At 42.2% G+C, this 22,561-nt stretch overlaps 1 protein-coding gene across 3 annotated transcripts; it reads right to left on the bottom strand.

The window, feature by feature from the left end:
* Positions 1-1,411: 1,411 nt before the first annotated feature.
* Positions 1,412-19,662, bottom strand: mapkapk5 (MAPK activated protein kinase 5). 3 transcript variants are annotated; one of them, XM_076099255.1, is made up of 15 exons: positions 18,711-19,658; positions 15,799-15,872; positions 14,137-14,260; positions 13,348-13,423; positions 12,068-12,165; positions 11,755-11,863; positions 11,290-11,379; positions 10,852-10,947; positions 10,658-10,738; positions 9,966-10,153; positions 9,702-9,822; positions 9,411-9,541; positions 9,003-9,118; positions 5,958-6,062; positions 1,412-5,198 (listed from the first exon to the last, which is right to left on the bottom strand). In XM_076099255.1, the coding sequence occupies exons 5-15, from the start codon at positions 12,151-12,153 to the stop codon at positions 5,104-5,106; spliced, it is 1,218 nt and encodes a 405-aa protein (XP_075955370.1). In that variant the 5' UTR covers positions 12,154-12,165; positions 13,348-13,423; positions 14,137-14,260; positions 15,799-15,872; positions 18,711-19,658; the 3' UTR covers positions 1,412-5,103. The 3 variants fall into 3 exon arrangements, with proteins under 3 accessions (XP_075955370.1, XP_075955368.1, XP_075955369.1); XM_076099253.1 differs by lacking the exon at positions 14,137-14,260 and having other exon boundaries at positions 18,711-19,662; XM_076099254.1 differs by lacking the exons at positions 13,348-13,423; positions 14,137-14,260; positions 15,799-15,872; positions 18,711-19,658 and adding an exon at positions 12,525-12,655.
* Positions 19,663-22,561: the final 2,899 nt, after the last annotated feature.

Here is a 22,561-nt window from a genome sequence, read left to right as displayed (position 1 = left end):
GTGAATTTCTTAAGATGATTTTGTTCTAGATTTCTACCTGCTCTCTTTAATCTACAATAAAAGATTTTTAACTTAAAATGTCACTTTGAGTAGATGTTTTTTTGAACATTTACAATAAATTCACACACATGGCATCTTTGGGCGCAAGTGTTAAAGTGAAATGTGTCAGGATTTAGATTATTTTTTCCAAGTTACAGAAGCCTTACTAGAGATTATTATGAATTATTCAAAGCTTCTCACAGTGAGCCAAATTCCTCTCATTACTCACCCAGTGTGCAAACAAACCACTCGCATGTAAAGTAATACCATTGTGGGCTGCATACTTAAACCCCTCGGCCTCTGGCTCAGGCCCCTGCTCAGAAATAACATGCCCAACATCAATAGTGTATCTTTTCAATGACAAGGTCAATTTAAATAATATTGGTATCATAATAAAGGTAACACTTGTGAGATTTGCAGAGGTGTACGCATTACTATATATGTTAATGTGTATATGTAAATAAAGATGGAACACAGCATTGATGAAAGATTTCCTTCCTGTCTTAACAAAACTGTAAAAGGCAAGATCTTCAAACTGTCCATTTGGATACAATCTGTGCCATTTTTTTTTTAAGGTAAAAGATTCATAAACATGTCACTGTAGGTATTAATTCCATCTATACAACTGGTTTTGAAAAAAAAAAAATCAATCATACCTCTGCACACAATACCACCTGGTCTATGTCTAGTATGGGTGCTGTACCACAATTCATCCACGAGATCGAGACATACACCGCGTTTTCACGTGCAAGGCTGAAGGATGACGGGCTCCTCGATGCAGGAGTGCAGTGTGCAAATGCTCCTCCATACCATGCACATGAGTAGAGACGGCTGGAAGCCTCTCAAAAGAGATCCAGAGACATTGGAGTAACGATTAGCAGCACATGGCCTCGACCACAACTTCTGAGCACAAAACAGAAAAGGTTACAGATAACTCATGGTTATATCTGTATATAGTGATGCTTTTTTCTCTTTTTTGCTGCTAGTTTTGTGAGTTTTGGTCGCACAGTGATCATACTTTATAATCTGTCGAGACTCGGCTTTCACAGTGTGTTTGTGTTTATAACACAAGTTTGTGTGTTTATGTTTGTGCGGTTTAGCATCAAGCAGCACAATCGCTAGCGTCAGTCTTTGTTGTTTTTTGCAGTGTGCTCATTTAGTTGCTTGATGTTTGAATTGGTTGCGATGAGAGCTTCTTACCGTGGTGTGCAGGATGACTATGTTGCTCTCTGGTGTTTGTCAATGTACAGTAATTGCCCCCGGTAATTACGGTAATTGGGAGGGCAGGACGCTCGTCGTGACTGATAAAATAGGGCAGGAATGCACGCCAATGAACATTAATACACAGTATAAACGATTAAAAAAAAGTCAGTTCAAAAGTCAAAGAATTCCTTTATTACAAAGTCAGCATGTTGATGATGTTCCAAAGAAGGCAGAAAGGGCAAAAAAATAGATGTAGACAGAAATACAACAAGTCTCTCGTGAGGGATTCAGGTACATGCTACATAACTGCCAGGCCAGAGAGAGAAAAGAAACAGATCGTTCAAATAGAGAGAAGGCCCCTAACTCTTAAACATTTCTTCCTGACTTAACATAAACAGGAATTGCTCAAAAAGATATAAAACCCACCTCTTTGTACACACACAGCGGAGGAAGCAACTGGTATTTATCAAGAGTAGCAAGTGCTGACTAAAACCATTTCACTGCCTTTCAGTTCAGGTCAAAACAAGGTTATTTATCCTCAGTCAGCATCCATGTAGGGCACAAGAAATCTGTCCTGGTATAAAAATCTGAAATCTGGTCCCTCTTCACTGAGGAGATAAGAGGAAGTGACTAGTGGAAGCTTTTTAACATTTGTGATGCATGTCTGAAGCTGAATGTCAGACTGAGGGCATCCTGCAGCAGCAACTACTCAGTGAGAAGATGCGAGGAGAGAGGGAGCATCTTCAGAACCAGCCGCCCCTCTGGGATTTATTTAGGAACACTGAGCAGCAGACTTTCCCCTGGGGTTTTCATTGTTAGGAGTATCAGTATCAAGATTTATGGCTCGACTTAGCGGTACGAAATTCTGATAAATACACTGCCCTTCAACAACAATGCTCACTCGGGTAGCAAAAGGATTCTGTTATTTGTGGGTGCAGGAGGAGATTTAAAGGAAGCAGTTCTGATTAATTTATAGGCCTCCAATAATACAAGGTAGGACTGAACCAGACACACACACACACAGACACACACACACAGACACAGACACACACAGACAGACACGGTCAAAGTAAAACAAAACTGCAGCATTAGCTCCACTTTAAGTAAAGAGCTCTGTTGATTCTGTGCATTTTAACAAACTTGACGGCTGCACATTAAAGCAACAGTTTGACATTTTGACAAATATGCTTGATTTGCTTCAAGAATGAACTTCTTAATGTAAAAATCTCAACGATTTGAATCTAAATAAAAGTCTGTAAAGTCACGATTTAATGTCCGACTCTTTTTTTTGTCTCGGACCAGTTACCCAAAAACTAGCAGATTAAATGTGCTCGATTAAGAAGATAGATATGTACTTTATTCATCCCCAGGGGGAAATTTGTAAAAATGTAATGGTCCGACTGACACCTTAACCTGGGTAAAAGGACCAATTGTTGATTTTACAAGTCAATTTTTTAACGGGATTCAGAAAAAGCGGATACATGATGTGTTGATAACTGTGATGTGATGTGTTGAGGTCCTTGAGGCCAGATTCTGTTCCCAGGCTAATTGTTTCCCGTCTTTATGTTAAGCTAAGCTAACCGGCTGCTAGCCACAGCTTATTGGCAAGTTTTGCTAACACTCGGCCAGACAGCAAATAAGGGCATTTCCAAAAATGTTGAAGTATTCCCTTAAGTGTCAGTAGTAAAACAAGGGGTTGTCTTGAGACACAAACCAAAAGATGAACCTCTTCTTTTTGAAGAGGGCAGAGTTTCACCAGATATGTAACTATATATTCATGTCAACAAACTGTTGCCAAACCAGTAGGCTACGATTATTTGTGGAATGAAAGCCTTCATTTCGTTACATGAAAACAAGCAAATCAAAGCCAAAAGGACCAATACCAATACATCCATACAACAATGTCCCCTTCATCCTGCGATTCAGTTTCTCTGATACGAGAATGAAGAAAAGAATGAAGATGCCAGCCCGTCGACAAGGCACATTTGAGCGTAAAACTTATTCATGTGATAATAAGGCCTTTTCAAACACAAGCTGTGGTTATCATTAAGACTTTAAGAGAGGCTGTATGGCCCTTACAGATCAGCTTACAGATCATCACTGTCCTGTGTCTCCAGAACGTCAACCTAGCCATAAGCTAGCCGGTGATTTTTAGCTATGTGACGATGCATTTTACAGATAATCAAATAGGTTTTCATCAACCCTTAAAAGAACACCTGATTATTCAGTTTGTTTTTAAGTTTTTTTACTGGACAGCATCAATATATTCCTCCAATGTTTGCTAAAGACTCCGAATAGACGTATCTTTTCATGTATATTCTTATAAAGATAAGACCTCAGCAAAGGGGAATTTCATAAATTCTGAGGACTTTCAAAATAAAGACATTATGGAAGAAATAATCAGGCACTGAACAAGAGTCCCTTCTTTCATCCCCTCTTTGAAGAAATAAATTCAGATATGACTGGAGCACGAGAGGAAATGTCACTATTGGCTAACCAATGACATTATTTACAACTAAAGGATGAGGATGAGTGAAGGGAGGGAGTATTTGCTGGTATTCAGACCATTGAAATGAATACTGACGGACTGACGGATCATATCTCTCTCTACCATGTACATGCATACACTATGAATAAATGATTACATTATTGCACATTCAGCAGCACTGCAAGCTTTATCAGAATGAAACCGGTTATCGTTTCTGTTGGCTCAGGTAGCAAGCAGTCTTCCTTTAAAATGTTAACGGACTCTGGTCTGAATTCCAGTAAATACAAGTTTAAGTCAAAGCAGCTCAGGTTGTGCCTCAACAACGTTAGCTGAAGACTGACCTTAAGACCTTTCACCATCACATTAGAAACGGGAAGACATGTAAAAAGCCTTTACATAAAATAATTCACTTCCTTGTACCTGCCAGACACAAACTTCACTTCATGTGTATGAGTCGAACTAGTTCGTGAAACCTACATGGATCCAGTTGAGCCTGAAAGTTCATTTTTGACCTCTGAAACTATTTGACAATAAAGTCTAAACTTAACTGGAGCTTTCAACCGTATCTTAAAAAAAACAGCGTCTTCTAAAGAAGACTGTGAGGCAGTTAAAAGCTCCATAAAAAGCTAGTAAGTGGACCTTAGGTTAACATCTAAATGCACCATTGTGTTTATGCCTGTTCAGTCTGCTTTGATCTCTTACTAGCTTAAAAGAAATTAACGGTTTTGACTAAATTCATTTGGGGATGCAATTCGTCCATTCTTGACACTTTTTCACCTCCATTTCCAGTCTGCCTTGACCTCTATACAACAAAAATGTCATGGTTTTACACAAAAAAAAAAAAAAGGATTGATATAATTTAAACGTTCAGAATCAGAGTGTGTGGAAGAACAAACGGAGACAGCTTGACTTGACTTTAGAGCCCACTGCCAGGCTACAAGTAAGGTATAAAATAATGGAACTCTTTGTTTAAATAAATTAAATTAGGATGGTTAAAATAAAAACAGAATAAAATGAAATAACTGGGATAAAACATGTGACGCCTTGGACAATCAGCTAATAAAAATTCCCTCCCAGAAAATAATTTCTTTAACTGATTTTTTATCTTCTTTTCTCTTTTTTTTTGCAAAAATGAAAATATAGTTTTTTTCAATGTTCTTTGCAAGTTTCCATTTAGAAAAAAAAATGATAGTACCCACGAGTCCTCTTTGAAATATATCTACAGCTGTACAATAGGTCTTGCAAGTGAATTCATGAAAAAAAAGAAAAGAAAAATGAGCGCATTATTTTACATAAAAAAAGCGTCTTTACAGATATGGGTTAAAAAGGGTCATATTAAACAATATAAAAAGAAGATAGAAAGACAGCGTTCGCTAATGAGATTCTTGGAGATTCGTCTTCTCTTCGATGGCCTGTTTCACTATTTCAGCCAACTTCAAGCGGTCGACTTTATCGGAGAAGGATCGTCCTGCAATGGAGAAGTTGGTGGTTAGGGACCTGGGAACTACACAAACAACTTAAAGCTACAGATGAATGAGTAAATGGTTCATGCTTCTAACTGGAAAAAAATATATCAAGACTGTATTGCTTAACCAATTCACACAAACGTATCATTTGTCTTTTTCACCGTATCCGTTACCCATTAGGCTTTAACCACAGCCACTCATGATTCAAAATAGAATATATTCAACACTTGTTTACTGCTGATGTTTGGAGGAAACAATAATTAAAGCTGTACAGTCATTTACATTTTTCTATTAATCTGCTAATTATCTCAACTAATCGTTTGGTCAATAAAACATCAAAATGTTTCATTTGTTATCTCATAAAACAAAGAAAAGCAGCAGATCGTTGCATAAACAATGAATCCAACGGTTACAGCTCTACTGGCAACCCATCACTCCTCGGCCGTTCAAGATCACTTCCTGTTTGAACTGCAGTGTAATGTTTGGTGTATTTATTTCTTCATATGGACAACTGAGCTGTGTTTGTAACTGCAACAGCTTTTTTTGGCAGCCAGATGAAACACAAAGGCCAGATAATGTGTAGCATCATTACAGCTGAATAAACACTTTGTGAGGGAAAAGCATTCCAGAGCTAATGTCAGCTGAAAACTACCGGTAAATTCTAACAGCGTTTTTACAGATGTCAAAACAGCTACTTTGCTTTTAATTGTTTAACCGACACAAAAGATTGCCAGATAGAGACGAGATGAAATGGTACCGACCGTCCCAGCTGAGCCCCTGCAGGCCGTCTCTCAGCTGTTTACAGTCTCTGTTGAACCTCCAGGCGTCATACATCACCTCGTTCAGCTTCTCATCCTCGTTTTCTCCTGGACAAACAAAAAAACAGTCACTTCAGGAGCGACTCTCTTTCTCTCTGAGCTATTTAACATATGCAAGAGAACAACATAAAAAATATCATGTCTTCTTACATAATATATATCAATATGGACCAATACTGCAGCGTGCACCAAGCGGCTACTTGGAAAGCTACAGGAAAACATCAAGTGGGCCCGCATGAAAATCAATCCAACCATGTCTCGAAGTATCTCTATTGTTAAGGTAATGCTTAAAGACACGAGGTTCTGTATTGGCGATGACCCAATACCAACAGTATCTGAGCAGCCTGTCAAAAGCCTGGGCAGATGGTACAATGCAAGCCTCAAGGACAAAGAGCAGGTGCAACAACTAAGGCAAGAAATTATCAACAACCTGGAGAACATCAACAAAACCGCACTGCCTGGAAAACTGAAGCTCTGGTGCCTACAATTTGGACTCCTCCCTCGGACAATGTGGCCACTCACTGTCTATGAGGTCCCAATAACAACTGTGGAGAAGATGGAGCGAACCATCACCTCGTACGTGAAAAAGTGGCTCGGTGTCCCACGACGTCTAACTAACATCAGCCTCTATGGCAAAGGGGTCCTGGAACTACCTCTCACTAGTTTGACGGAAGAATACTAAGTGTTCTAAAGTCAGACTGCAGATGACGCTGAGGGATTCCAGAGGCAAGATTATCAGTAATGCTGCACTGCCCCTAGCAACTGGGCAGAAGTGGAAACCATCCAATGCTGTGCAGCAAGCAACATCAACCCTGAGGCACAAAGACATTGTGGGGCAAGTTCAGCAGGGAAGAGGAGGACTCAGCCTGACGGCAAGTGAACCAACTTTGCGAAAGGCCACAACATCAGAACGGAGAAAATTGGTGGTCGAGGAGGTGCGCCGACAGCAGGAGGTCGCAAGAAGTGCGAAGGTTGTCTCTCGTGAAACAGGGACAATGGATGCGGTGGGAAGGTGTGGAGAGGAGAAAGATCAGCTGGAGGGAACTATGGGAAATGGAAGCAACAAAAATTAGCTTTATCATCAGAGCTACTTATGACGTGCTTCCATCACCAAAGAATCTCCATCAGTGGTATGGCGAAGACCCAACCTGTGCCCTCTGCCCAACTCCAGTGACTCTCAAACACATCATGGTAAGCTGCAAGACCAGCCTCAGGCAAGGCAGATATACCTGGCGGCACAAACAGGTCCTCAAAAGCCTGGCATCATCGATTAACATCAAGCGGTGTGCGACCAACTCCTTGCCCCCGAGAGTAGCCAATCCCCTGAAGGAAACAGCAGTTGTCCGAGAAGGACAAAAAGCCCCCAAACATCCTTCCACCAAGCGAGAAACGGGACACTTAATCATGACCCGCGACTGGAAGATGCTGGTAGACATCGGCCAGCAATTGATCTTTCCTCCAGAGATTGCTGCCACCAACCTCAGGCCAGACCTGGTACTCTGGTCCCATTCACTGAAGACTGCGTACATCATAGAGCTCACAGTCCCATGGGAGAACGCGTTTGAAGAGGCCTATGAACGTAAGAAGCTACGCTATGCAGAGCTTGCAGCAGAAGCAAAGCAGCGTGGCTGGAACACAAAAAACTGTCCAGTGGAAGTGGGATGCAGAGGATTTGTGGCTTCTTCGACCACCAGACTGTTGAAAGAGCTGGGAAGCCACGGTCAGGCTCTGCGGCAGACCATGAAGGCAATCTCAGAGGCAGCCGAAAGAAGCAGCCAGTGGATTTGGATCAAGCGGAATGACCCATGCTGGGCTCCAAATATGTCAGCATAACTTGAGAATCCCCACCTGTTAACCATTCAAGCGTCTACCATTCTCAATGTTGTCAAGTTTGAGACAGTTGGGCACGGCACACAAGCTGAGGGCTGATCATCCTGCAGCTGGCCGCCCTTGGGGAGGGTGTATAGTGTTGAAAGGCCGAAACACTCAATGACACAAGGGAACATTACTGATGATGTGTTCTGGGCCCAACTGTCCCAAAATTCTACAACCTAAACCAAACCAAGATACACCCCACACAAGCTGGAAACCCCCACTTGTCGATCGTCAACCACTCAAAACAAGGTTAATTTCCCGGAAGTGCTCACCACCTTGGCACAAAGGACAGACAAACATCATGTCCTGTGTTTTTTGTGTTTTTTGATTCTTCTATATAGCTAATATTATGGCTGGGCAATATTTAGATATTTTATCAATATCGTGATATGAGACGAGATATCGTCATCGATTTTGGAACGTCCTAATATGACATAAGTGTCGTCTTTTCCTAGTTTTAAAGGCTGCATTACAGAAAAGTGATGTAATTTTCTGAACTTACCAGACTGTTCTAGCTGTTTTATTATTTGCCTTTATCCACTTAGTCATTATGTCCTCATTACTGATGATTATTTTACAATTTAAATGTGTAACTATTCTGTAAAAGCACCAAAGGTCAACAATACTATATTGTCACAGTATTGATATTGAGGTATTTGGTAAAACAATATCAGGACATTTAATTTGAGAGGGAAGTCTGGGTCAGCCTGCTTGGCCTGTTGCCACCGCGACCCGACCCCGGATAAGCGGAGGAAAATGGATGGATGGACATTTAATTTGCTCAACTCCATATTGCCCAGCCGTAATTATTATAGCTTAATTACAAGTCAATGTTTATATATATATTATACCTGTTATAACGTAGGTGAGTTTGTCAGTATTTTGTGTGTCTTATATAGCAGAAGTTAAGTTATAGCCAATCTTTGCAAAATGCTTCTTAGTTGAATACAAATGACAAAAATGTAGATATGGCGTCTGTGGTGTAATGTATTGCAGCTAATAATACCAGTATATACAATATATGCACAAAGTATGTATTCAGCAACACGCTAGCGGCATGTTTTGTTTTGGTCTAGTTCAGTAACATTTCAACATCAGCGTGTGTTTACTGACCAGCTTGTGGTAGTATACACTGTGCAATGACGTCTCGTAACTTTTCCAGCGCGACGTTGGAGTCTTCTCCTCCGTTCTCCGGGTCGTGAATGAAGAAACCGTCACTGGGCTTTGGGCTGCAACATGGACACCGAAACACATTTCAATCTTTGACCCAATTAGGAGAAAAGTTAGTGAAGAGAATGAGATTTTGGATTTACATTTAGCACTTACTACAGGAAGGCAGATAGAAACATTATAAAAACATTCTCACCCTCACCTAGCTACTGTATCTCATCAGTGCAATCATCATTTTAAGTGGGATGTCTTTGTGACTTCAAACAGAAATAAACTATATTATATTTCTAAGCTTTTTAAAACACAAGATGAGAAAACGTGACATAAAACCCTCAACAAAAGCAATCGTACCCGAGTAGTTTCCGCTTCCTGAGGATTGGGTTGTTGACAGAGTTTAACGGCTTCAGGCTGACGTTCAGATCCTGAATTCTCATGTTGGCCAGCTGCTCTGCATGGGCCTGCTGGATACCAGCGACTACCGCCTGGAAGGTGAGAGGACAGACGGTGAGCAAAGAAAGAAGAGGACCCTAGTACTCTGACTGACTTTCAACAGTGGCCCCCAGCTGCTGTCAATTCATTCAGGAACGGCAGCATGACTGTGCAACATTTGGCAAGATTTTGCACCTTTAACTTCCCACTCACCTTGTCCATCATCATCTGGGCGGAGGGCAGCACGTTGTCGAGGGCCTCGGTGCAGTTGAGCCACGGGTGAGCCAAGACTCCCTCGATGGTCAGCCTCTCCTCTGGCTTCACCTTCAGCAGCCTGCAGGGGGCGCACGAGGCCGGGAGGCAGAGCACGTTATCAGACGGAAGGACGAATGACGGATGGTGTGAAAAAGGAAACGCTTTGTTCCGCAGCAAGATGAGATAAGCACACAGGGAGCAGGGACAAAGAAGATGACTCACTTGCGTACGATGTCCTTGGCCATTTCAGAGATCTGGCTCCACTCATCTTCAGGGAAGTCAAAGCTGCCCGTCATAATCTTCTTCCTCATGTCCTTTGGGATGGTGCGACTGTGGTGCTTGGAGTAGAACGGAGGGTAGCCGCACAGCATCACGTAGATGATCACACCGAGAGACCACAAGTCGCAGCTCTGGAGAACGAGCGAGAAGAGAAAGAGACGCATGTATTTCAAGTGTAACTTCACCTCCAGATCTGAGCCTAGGTGGGCAAGGTGGGTAAGGGGCGAGATATGAAACCACGTCCACTTCCGTAGTCAAAATCCTTGACGTAGTCTGAAAGAAATGGCGTGGGGCACTGAATTTGATGCATTTGCTGTTTATCAGACCACAAGTGACAGACAAGGATCACTCCCCGCTGGGTTGGACTACTTCTCCGAGAGCAGGCGCCAGCTTCGGAGACGGACGCGGCTGTAGCAACTCCAATTCAAACAGTGCAAAACCTAGCGCCTCTTTCTCTCGAGCTGCCAGCTGTAGTCTCTTAGCGGCAGGGGAGCAGGGACCCAGCGCTGCCGCCCGTAGATTAGTCCCAAACAGTCGACTCTTTCTCAGAATTGGCCTTCTAAGATTAGGATTGATTCAAAACAATACTTGCCAAAGTAGGTCGAAATGCAAAGTTCAACTGGTTTGGGTCTCACCTTGTTATAGGTATAAGGAGTAGGTGAAGTGGGTATAATTCCGGACTTTTCTTTTTGGTGTCTTCTTTGAGCCTCAAGTACCTGAAGAGAAATAACAACAGAAGGGATACATTGTGGACCACTGCTGCATTTAAGACGTCCCTATCTGTGTGAGTACATTTGGTATCGTTGGATGACTTCTAGTCGCTTTTTACCTGCGGTGCTACGTAGTAGGGAGTGAACTGAGGGGTCATCAAGTCTCCTTGATCAATTTTGGCAAAGCCAAAGTCACACAACTTCACAGGTGCATCCTGTGGAAAAAACAGAATCCCGGAGTGCGAAGGATGAACATGGAGCGAGCGCAGAAACAGATTTCTGGCTATAGTTTCACTTGACTTTTTTTTTTTTTTCTTTTTGATTAATACATTCAGGTTCCAGGGAGATCATTGGAGGGTTGATTTTGTAGTTTAGGGCTGAAAATGCAGGTTGGATATTCCAAAAAGCTGCACATTATCTGCCACATTTAGAAATTGTTCCTCATTACAGGGTCTCGAAAAGTAAAGCTGCTGCCTTACAGTCCAGCAAAGTTTATTTTCCTTTGTAGCGAAAGCACCAGTTGTGGTGAATTTGAAGTATTTATGTCGGCAACTTACCAGAGAGTTATCCTTAAAGAGCAGGTTCTCTGGCTTCAGGTCGCGATGTGCAATATTTAGGGAGTGACAATGTTCCAAGGCTTGACTGATCTACAGGGGGAAGAGACATCAGATTGAGACACCACTCTGTCTGGGGTGGTGTGTGTGTGTGTGTGTGTGTGTGTGTGTGTGTGTGTGTGTGTGTGTGTGTGCGTCAAAGCAACTTTTAAAGACACTTGATTTGAGCTGGTGTGTGTTGCTTCTTTTGACCACAAATCTCACAGTTCAACTACTTCATGTGCGGCTTTATCCAAGCAGGGGGGGGGGCTACTAATGACATGTGGAGGCTGTTACACACAGAGGAAAAGTGTTTCTCACAAACAAACACGCCGACAGAACGGACCGACCAACCAACCGAGATTAAATATCGAGAACATTCAGAGAACCGATAAAAAAAAAAAACAACGTCTGTGTGTCTTCACTAACCTGTTTAGTGACCTGACTGGCCATCTTTTCAGTAAAGTGCCTGTGCTGACTGATTCTGTGGAACAGCTCGCCACCCTCCATCATTTCCATGACAATCAGGAGCCGCGCTCTGTAAGAAACAAGTGAGGAGGTGTGGATGTGTCAGGGGAAAGAGCAAAAGAGACGAGATGGATTGACGAACATTCTCTCACACACACACACACACACACACACACACACACACACACACACACACACACACACACACACACACACACACACACACACACACACACACACACACACACACACACACACACACACACACACACACCTCGGGCTGGACTCGTGCGGGAACTGGACACTGTTGGCGTAAACTTCCAGGATTTGCACTATATTTGGGTGGTTGGCACACATCATATGGAGACGCACCTGAATGGAAGAGAATCAAACACACCGTACTGTAATTCACTGAAATATGTTCAGAGTTTCATTTTAAAGTTGTGCAAAATAACTACAACGGCATCCCACAGAAAGTGATAAATGTGTTTAAACTACAGCACAGATGACACAGCATTCTGTGTTAGTGAAGTGTTTTGACCTTTATGTCATTATGGATCATTTTCCTTCATCATGTTTACAGAAATGGTGAGGGGAGTGTGTGTGTGTGTGTGTGAGAGAGAGAGAGAGAGAGAGAGAGAGAGAGAGCAGGAAACTGGAAACTGAAGGTGGTTTAGTACTTAAGCTGTGGAGCTGTGTGACACAAGAACCAGAACAGAAATAAGTTTTACCTTCATTGATTTGTTTGGCCAGTTTACATCTTAATCCAATAAAAAGTCAGACAATAGCCGGTGGGCTCCGAGATTGCATTTCAGCCGACGCGTCCCCCCTCTTTTGCTCTCCACACGGACCGTTTACCTGCATTTAACCAAAGCCAGCTCGAGTGTGATTGGTCAACACTGCTCGGAACTACAAACAGAAGCCTCCGATACCAAAATCTTGTCCCGTTGCCTACAGATTGCAGAATCTGTTAATATAGATTACTACAAAAATATAACAAACTATGCCGAGCAACCAATAGGGAGGCTTCTTCCAACTGCAATGATGCAAGTTATTCTGGAAATGATGCAGCGTCAGAATAAGAAAAAAGGCATTTGCAAGACTGACTTTATCAACCAAACATGTAAACTGAATCATTGTGCAAACACACAAACAAATAGAATGCATCGAGGTATACCCTAAAGAAAAAAAGATGATACAAGTGCCTGAGGAATACATTGTTTAGCAGTAATCTGTGTGCATTTGCCTATTAGTGACAGTTTTCACAGTTCAGCAGCGAAAGCTTGTGTGAAGAGAGTCTGTGCTGCTTGTTTTGACTGTGTGTCTCACTGCTTAACTGCTGCGTAAGCTGCTTGATCAAAACAGAAGTCTTCTAATGACACGGAGACGATGTTACGAACAAAGACGGCAATACAAACAGACAGCGGAGGCACAGGATTGATGAGGAAAGAACAACAGGAGTAAATAGAGACTGATAACAGGCAGGCAGAACAAAGCATTTTGAACCAGCCACAGACAACAGGCATTAATCAAAACCGCCAGAGTAACGCTAACCTCATTCCTGGCCTTGGGGCGGTCAATGAGGATCTTCAGGGCCAGGCGCTCCTGAGAGGACTTCTTCACACAAACTCTTTAACAGGGAGAAAACAAAAGTCAACAAACATCTCAGTCAATATGATAACCGCCCTGCGTCACAGATGTGATCCCGTGCGCCGAGAATGAATACGGTAGTTTCTGTTCAGCTCTTTACAGAGCTCTTTCGTTTTGTATGTCAGCCGATAAGTTACAAGAAATTGCAGCACGGAAATGCCAAGCTACTTAACTATTTACTCATTTAATTAGCTTTTAGCCTTATCGTCAATTGTTACGTGGTTGAATATGTTTCTACTGGCGTTAAAGTCCAGGGAATATGTGCTGTGAAGTTAAATTTACAAGAAAGAGACGAGAAAGCAGCAGACTAGATCGAGTTAAGATCAGTATTTTGTCAACATCACACTTTGTTATGGGACATATGAATCTTGTCTGCATCTTTGTAATGACAGTTGAACCAAATAGAGCCATCCGAGTCCTATTTCATAATCAAGGTCGGTAATGGTCGTCTTCAAACTACATTTTAGGATTGCAGCAGAACCCATGAAATATGAGCCGCGCTGCTCTACATGTCATTATCTGAAAAAGCCCCCCCCCACAGCAGCAGGGACTCCAACATCAACTTCAAACAGCAACCTCTGGCCCTTAAACTCAAATTACACTATTAGAGCATTACTGTGAGAAACATTGTGCTTCAGCCAAAGTTCATTCATGGCTGGCTTGGGGGGGGGGGGGGGTATCATGGGTCTGTACCAAAGTGCAGGACGTGCAGGAGGAATCAGAGACACGAATGGCCATATCGAGCTGCAATCAGCAGGGGGGGGTCAGACAGCATGAAACAGAAGGAGCTGTTTGAGCAGCCGCTGCCTCTGTAACGCTGTAATGTGAACACAAACAGAAGTCCTGCTCATGAAGAGATCATATCACTGTTGGCCGAGGCGACGGGGGGCAGAGGACAAAATATTAAATGAGTAAACAGACACTGCAAACAAAAGGTGTGAATTAGCAAACAATTTAGAATCTGGTTGTGTCGAGCGATGCAGAGGGGCGTCTCGTTTCCCAGCCTGACGACTACCTCGGTCTGTGCTTTAGATTCAGCACATGGGTTTAAAGTAGCTACTGAAGGGGTTAATGGGTAAAAGTCATCGCTGCTTACTGCTGGGTTTCTATCATTGATCCCTCGTGCATCCACAAGAATCCACCGTTTGATTCGAGCGTAGCTTCTCAAAAGCAGATTAGTTGCTTTGAACAAAATGTCATCAACAGCATTTGGACTAGAACGTCAGGAAATAGACAAAAATACTCTTAACATGTATTCATTCGCACGAGAAGAAGTGTTTCCACTCAAGGGGGTGAGGGACAAAACCGTTTTGGGTTGGATGGCTTCAAGCCCAGGATGCTACAGTCACATGGACTGTGTCTGAGCCAAATGAGCCCCCAGAGACCACAACAACAATGGCACCGGTGCCAAACATCTCCGCATCAAGCCTGGAGTTGCGACGGTGTTACACACAGGGAATGAAATTAGCATCCGACACCTGCCAAATACAGGGTAAGTAGTGTTGGCTGTGTGAGGTAAGAAATCCGGGTCACCCGTCACCATGGCAGATATGTTTCTTTTACATTGAGAAATATCATTTATATATAATATCAGTTTAAAATAGTCAGGGATAAAGACTTTTCCATATTTCTGTCTGGTACCACTGACTCAGCATTTTTTATTTAAAGTTTGTAAGTGTTAAATCTACATAGATTTCAGAAGAGGCAGACAAACGAATTGAGCGGTCTGTAGAAATGTTCAGTGGCGGATGAGAAAAAAAAAAAAGAAAAAAAAAAAAAAAACTAACTTAATTTCAGAGCCAGGTTATCCACTAGTGGCTGGTCCAGGCTGCTCCCCATCTGACCTTTTCATATCCTCAATATGTGTTAATGTGTCAAGGATAAACCTTCGATCTGTGCCGGTGAAACGGTGCCACATTGAACACGATGCAATAAAGCCACATGAGAAGTGACATGCAGGAAGGTTTCTTTGACAGCAGTCACAAAGTTCAGCTCAGTTAGCAAATATTCTACACCTGCTGTTACATAACACTTACAACCACATTATACAGCAGCATTCAGCACTGTGGTTTCATCCTGCACTGCAGCGGCTGGGCAAGATATCATTATTTATCTCTCTCCTTAATCCCGTCATGGGATTCACAATACAATAGTTTCAGATCTAAACAAAACTAGAAAGCAATCTCAATTGACGCTGGCTCTTCTCTCACAGCTGGGCTTAACCCGGCATGTCAGACTTATTTTTGTTCCCAGTTCTGTCAATGCAACACTGTTCTGGAAGCAGAAGTTTGACATCAACCTGACGCAGGACTGGAGGAAGAGCACGGAGAGAAGAACTTCTAGACACACACTCACCTGACAGGTCCACTGATGCCGGCTCCCAACTTCTGTGTCCAGTTAATGTTGTACTCGTCTAGAATGGACGTCTCCTGTCGGGAAGAGAAACACCACAAACAAGTGAGTCGGATGTTTGGACCGAAATAAGAAAAACACACTATTGTGCAGAGCTGGCATTGTTTAAAGTCCCAAAGAAGAGATCACATGACCACACCTGAGGCCGGCAGGGAGGATAAAACAAACGCTACTCGCTGGAAAGGAACTGCCCCCCCCCTCCTCAGGTGTATTCACTTTCACTCAGTGAGGTTATATTTGCTGCCTTCCTCCCTTTGTTCTTTTTACCTCGGACATGATGTGTGAGGCCTGTGAGTTCATTAAATGCTTTGACCTTATTAACTCAAAATATCCGCTCTGATGATTTGATTTATTGCTAATGAGTTGGTTCTCTCTCCGCAGAGCTAAAAGCACACACAGAGAGGCAAAGAAGTCTGCCTTTGAAAACACAACTTCCGATCTGGCTGCAGGCAGCGAGTGACTGCTCTGCATTGATTGAACACATTACGGTTGTCCCACACTCCCACAAGAGAGAAAGGCTTTCATTATAAAACAGGATACATTCAACTAAAGCAAAAAAAAAAAAAAAACACAATGTGAGTTTGTTCTAATATGTAATGGTGAGTATTTCGGTTAAAAATGAGTTATCTTAGCTTATCTTTCATATGAACATGGCCTCCATGGGCCCCGCTAGCAGCTGGTCCCCACAAAGCTTTACCCTTTTTACCCCCTCATGGGCAGCCATGGCAACAGGATCAGCTGATTATCTTCCGTTTCAACCCTTCACGTGCCCCACACTTTGGTGGCACTTGTGAAAAGGGAAATAAGGAAAGTCAGTCTGTTCCCGGAGCCAGAACTCCACACTACTGGTGGAAGTTGAGGGAGTCTTGAACTCCAAAGCATTGTGATACATATCCTCAAAGGTGGCCCACTCTGACGCCGTCATCCCAAATATGCTGCTCATGGGGCGGCGGGGCGCCTCCCTTCCTCAAGCAATGTACATCAACACCGACTGGGAGGAGGAGATGGTGCCGTAGTCGAACCCTGGCTGATCATTTCTGTTTCATCCAGCATTATGTACTTTAAACTACGAAGTAAGTGGCAGAGCGACGCCTCTGACCTACAGCGGACAGCTCCTGATGATGATGGATCCTCTGTTACCTCACTCTCTCTGGCCTGTTGGGCGGGTGACCCGAGTGCATCCAGGTTCAGATGGGCGGGTCCAAACTGCCAAAGTCAAAGTCAAGACTCACAGCTATCGCCGCCCTGTTGCCTGCATTGTGCCCTTACCTCAAAAGGAACCGTACTAGTCGGTTAAACGTAATATTTTATGAATGTACACATTTGGATTACATATTGATATATCTTGTCTCAGCTGTTGCTGCAGGAGCTCCGCTCTGATCTCATCAGCCGCTCCTGCCATGTTCTTCTGCCACCACTTCCTCTTCTTTCCCCAAACAGCGGCTCGGTTCAGCGGTCAGTCTGGTTCTCCCCTGAAGGAAGTTCTTAGTATTGCACTTGACTTGTGCTGGATGACAATAGTTTTTTGGTTTGGCAATATTTCCAACTTTGTGCTGTATTTGAGTAAAGATGGCAAAGAGAGCCATCCTACACTCATACTTTAAAGTTACTAACCCCAAACTAAAGGATCAGAAAATGAAATTAGAATTATCCGAGAATATATTGGTCTTGGCCAGCACAATGCAGTAAATTGTGTGCCACTGCCAACAGGCAGCATATGTTCTGCTCCCTGTCACTGCCCAGTCCAATCTGGTCTGTGTGAACACAGACTGATGATAATCGGGATTCATCATGATTACGTAACATCTCAGCCGTCACAACTACCCAGGGGTCTGTGCCATAAACTAAATATCTTTGAAAGGTCTGACTTCACTACGCCCAACATTGGCGGTCCTGGATAATGGGTCTAACAAAGCTGGTGGTTACTGTAGAAGAAAATGTTATCTTTAAATTGTATTAACTGTATTCGTTTGTATTGCCTTTGGGTATTCCTGCCAGCTCTGTCTGTAGCTGTAACCCCTGTGCAGACAGAAACTATTTTACATTAATTAACAAACCTCAGAGTGAAACCTTTTAGTAGTGTGAAAAGAGCCCAGACCAGACCTGCAGGAGGTCACACCTTCATGTATCAATTACCTTTTGACAGACCTGTATTGAGCCCATGCAAATCCACTACTACAGCCGTGTGAGTAACAGAATTGGACCTGAAAGAAACTTTTCTTCAACATTACCAATCAAACCATTTGTTTCGAGCGCCACGGTCTTGACACCACAGAGTTTGGTTGAGTCCAAAGTTGGCTAACGAACCCACTAATGCTTCGTCATGATAACTTCCCAAGTGTGCTCCAGTTCTCAAGGCCATCCCCCCTCAGTCAACCCGGCATTAGGCACACTCTGACCCAACCTTGCAAGCAGGGGGCCGGGGTCACTTGAGATCACATTTTACTGCTTCCATAAATGCCTGAGCAGTGACACATTGAGGGGAGCAGGTCCTGGAACAGATCCCAGAGCGTATGGAAATATAATGACCCCGACCATGTTAGACAGATCCAAGCTCCACAGTAATGTTTTACATATGAGTAAAACTTTACATAACACATTGTTCATGATTCACATTTCTACTGTTAGCTACACAAAAAAAACTCTTGTGCTGCCATGTGTTGTACCAATCTATGATTCAAGTGTGTATTAAGATGGTGTAGTAGACAGAACACTGACGATCATGTTGTACTCAAACAAAAACATATGAAGTGACGTTGAAGTCAGCTTCCAGCTCTGCAATGACATCTACTCCCGATGACTAACATTAACAGCATTTTTAACATCCATCAGTGATTGCAGCTTCACAAGATTACCTTGATGAACTTGTCTGCGTTGTTGTCCTCCGACATGGTGCTGTGCTCCGGACAGAGGAAGTCTGCCTCGCCAATCTCAGACAGTTGAGACACAACGCGTTTTTCTCTGACCTCACAGTTTCGGTCTCGCAACCCTGGGCTGGACCAAGGCTCCTTTATATTACTATTTAGGACAGAACGAGGCCATTGGGGCAAAAGGATGTTCGGCCACCGGTCAGAGATCGGTTCACTCGGGGACCTGATGTCCACCAGCCGGTTCGATGTAACGTTAGATCGGGCCAGCAGGGCTCACAACCTCGGGGTCCGACTCGCTCTTCCAGTGGGTTTAAACTCAGTGTGGTGACCATGTAGAGTGCCAGACTCCGAGCAAGGTGAATAGAAAAGCCGAAGACGAGTCCAACGTGGACTAGGCCACCACTTTTGGAGGCGAGCTGAACATGGGACAAAAAGTGTATTTTTAGCCAGCGCAATGAGAGCAGAGCGGAGAAGACACCGGTGACTGGCTAAGTGAGCTAATGCTACTCCATCCTGTGACCGGGGCAGACGATTACACAACAACCGTGAAACATAAAGTGAAGATCGTCGATATTATCCCGGATTAGCGCTGGGTTGATCTGACACGACGAGGACACCGTGTTCGCAGAAGCACAGCAGCCTATTATGTCGTCGAGCCGAGGCTGCTAACGGGCTAGCGAGTTAGCTTAGCTGGCAAGTTCGTTGTGCAGCTCTACTCAAAGCCACAGACGTTAACATTATTCCGTGAGACAGAGCTGGCCGAATACAAATCAGCGCTCGTACGGGACTATAACACAGTCTCAGAGGTGGAAAGGGTTAATGGAGAATGTTTTCAGAGGTGACCAAGGAGATATACACACATCTCTGCACTATTTAGATAATCCCACAGTTGCTTGTCAGAGGGAATACCACAGACTGTATAGATATAAGAAGGGAATACACAAAACGAGTCCCGTAGTGAACGCCTGATGAAAACAAAACAAAATGTTTTATAAATTAGGACAATATGTGGAGTAGTATTGTTTTTCTGCGAGTAAATGTGTATTTTTGATATGTATTAAGCGTGTAATGGTCGGTACATTTTTTTAATGAATTGTTTTACATGTTAATAAAATTTATTTGGAAGTGGCCATACCCCGGTGGGTCCTTATAAGGCCCCAGTTGTTTTTTTAAATAAACTTTATTAACAGTTTGCGTTTTGCACAAACGATAGGCAAACTTGGAATACAGTACAACCAAAACCTATAATAGATATGCATTACATACACAAATTAAAGTAGAATAATAAAAAATAATAAAAAACCTTTGCGGTTCTTACCTGTGAGTTTAAAGCTGATAAGCAGATAACAAGTTAGAAGACGAGGAAGTATGAAGTTGTTGTGACGAATCTTGTTTTATAAATGACAAAAATCCCAGCAGAAGAAGACAGTTAATCAGAAGTTCAGCATCTGTATCAGTAACGCAGGCATCAATTATATAAGTACATGGAAAGATCACTAAATCAAATATTTCAGTGTCTAATCATCTCACTCGTGGTTTGTCGTTTCTATATCACTTTTATAAAGAATGCAAATACTATCCAAATTTAATTAAATGTGAAGAAATGAATTGCAGGGGTAAATGGCATTGACCACTTTGAATTGCACTTCATTTTTGTAGGGACGGGGTATTGAATCGCATTGAATTAAAACATTTCGTAATGCTGGATTGAGTGAATTACAAAAGAATTACATTTTTATTTGTCCAGGAAATGAATGTGATCTGAAGCACCCTCAAATAACTGTATGGATTTAATTTTCTCTGAAGTTAGGACCATTGATTTAAAGACCGGGGTGGTATAGAACTAAAGGAAGGGGTGTGCCTGCAAAAAGATGCTTTGCCAACATTAGGAGTGCAGTTGGAATTGTTTTTAAAACAGTGGCAAATTATCTTTTTTTATTTTATCACTGTCAATTGATAATTCAAACTGATATTCTCAAATGAAGGAATATTGCCTGTGTTATCAAACAAGTTCACAACAGACCGGATCCATCCATGCCTCATAATACAGGGATTATTTTCCAGTACACAACACATCTGTTGTGTCATGTTGGCAAATTGGGATTTTGTAAAAAGTAACTCCCGATACAAAAGTACCTTCTGATGAAATAGTGAGAGTTTGACAGGAAGTCACAATACAGGACCAACACAATACCACCCATTTCTTGAAGATCTCTTTGAAAACATTGACCAAACCAAAAACTGTATTGAGACCAGAATGTTTCAGCCAATTAATATCTATCATACCATCTAAATTATTCAAGTCAATATAATTAAGGCTACCATCCTCGTAGTTTTTGACAAAAATGCCATTTTATATATATATTTGTTAATTGTATACCCAGATCCTTAACTGTCAATTGAATCGGCATTACTTGGTAGCTGGCTGTGGGGACAGCCATGAATTGACATTAATTCTTAAATTCCATATCAGGGCAGAAGCATTGGAATGATGAACTTCATTTATTTCTTGATGTATGTTGCAAGTGGAATGCATTCGCTGACCAGAGATGATGACGCTTTCAACAGGACAGTGAACGTAGTGAAGAAGACATGTTGTCTATGGATTTAAATCCATTGATTCTAATCCATGAGGACTGTATGTTTGAGTCCCATCTGAGCTTGTCAATTCTTAAATGCAAAGACTCACTGTAGGTATTTTTCTATATGTCTCATGTAAATACAAATAATGACTGAATGTATAAATGTATGTTTAGGGCAGAAAACATACTGTATTTAATACTTGAGATGTGGAAGAAATGGAAAACTAGGCATATGCTATTTCCTTCACAAAGTGCAGCTAACATGGTCCTAAATTAGACTAACTGGAAAAACTAGAGAAGTGATGGAATGATTAAAATGTCATTCAATTTTGATCGTAGAGATTTTAGAATAGGACAATGAAAATAAATACATCATATTAAAAAGGAAGGCTTGTAGACCCATGTTGTAGCCGAATGTGACATTTTTATTTTTATTGTAGCTTGTTATAAGATTATTGAATGATTAATAGAATATAATAAAAATTGTTTCTCTAAAGGTGCTATCGCTGCATTGGGAGCATTTCTATTGCCTCACAATAGCTCTCAACATTGCCATGGCTGAGCCAGCGGCTCATGGCTAACAGGGCCAATATATATCTATATAGATATATATTTACACAAAGGCAAGGGAAAAAACAAGAGAAAATTCGTTTTGGATTAGATTCAGATTTAATCACAAAGTATATATTTTTAAAATAAATTATATCAGGAGCCTGACATGTAGCATAGTTTGATGTTTTTGGAATACATGGCACGTTATTTAATTTGACATTCAGTGCATAAAAAAGGCCCCTACAATGAATACGAATTACTTGATTCTCTTCCAACTACACAACATTTTATCTTCTATTGACAAAATCATCAATGTGTATTTTTTTAGTAAATGTACCTGCGTATCTAACTAGTTGTATCTCTATGTCCATAATGTAAGGTGTAAATTGACATCCTATGCACACACAAGCAGCTTGTAAATGGTGTGTTTCTATGGCTTCTACGCGTGAGCGCCCGTGTATGTAGTTTGCTCGCCGGCTCACGTGGATGCCACAGAACAGCCGTCGATGATTCGGGGACTTCCTGAAAGTAGTGCCATGTTGTATGTATAATTTAGCAAAACAAATGCGTATCTATAGGTTTCTTTGGTGATCTAGATTAAATATGACCACGTTTGTATTTTTATCAGGTTGGTGGCTGTCAAAGAACACACTGTAGAAATATTTGGTTAACGTTATATGTTATGAGCCGCTACGCCTTTCA

This window comes from Anarhichas minor, unplaced genomic scaffold (genome assembly GCF_050575085.1).
Source record: "Anarhichas minor isolate MPS153535 unplaced genomic scaffold, ASM5057508v1 ptg000025l, whole genome shotgun sequence".
Lineage (NCBI taxonomy): Eukaryota > Metazoa > Chordata > Actinopteri > Perciformes > Anarhichadidae > Anarhichas > Anarhichas minor.
This window is presented reverse-complemented; position numbering and strand designations above follow the sequence as displayed.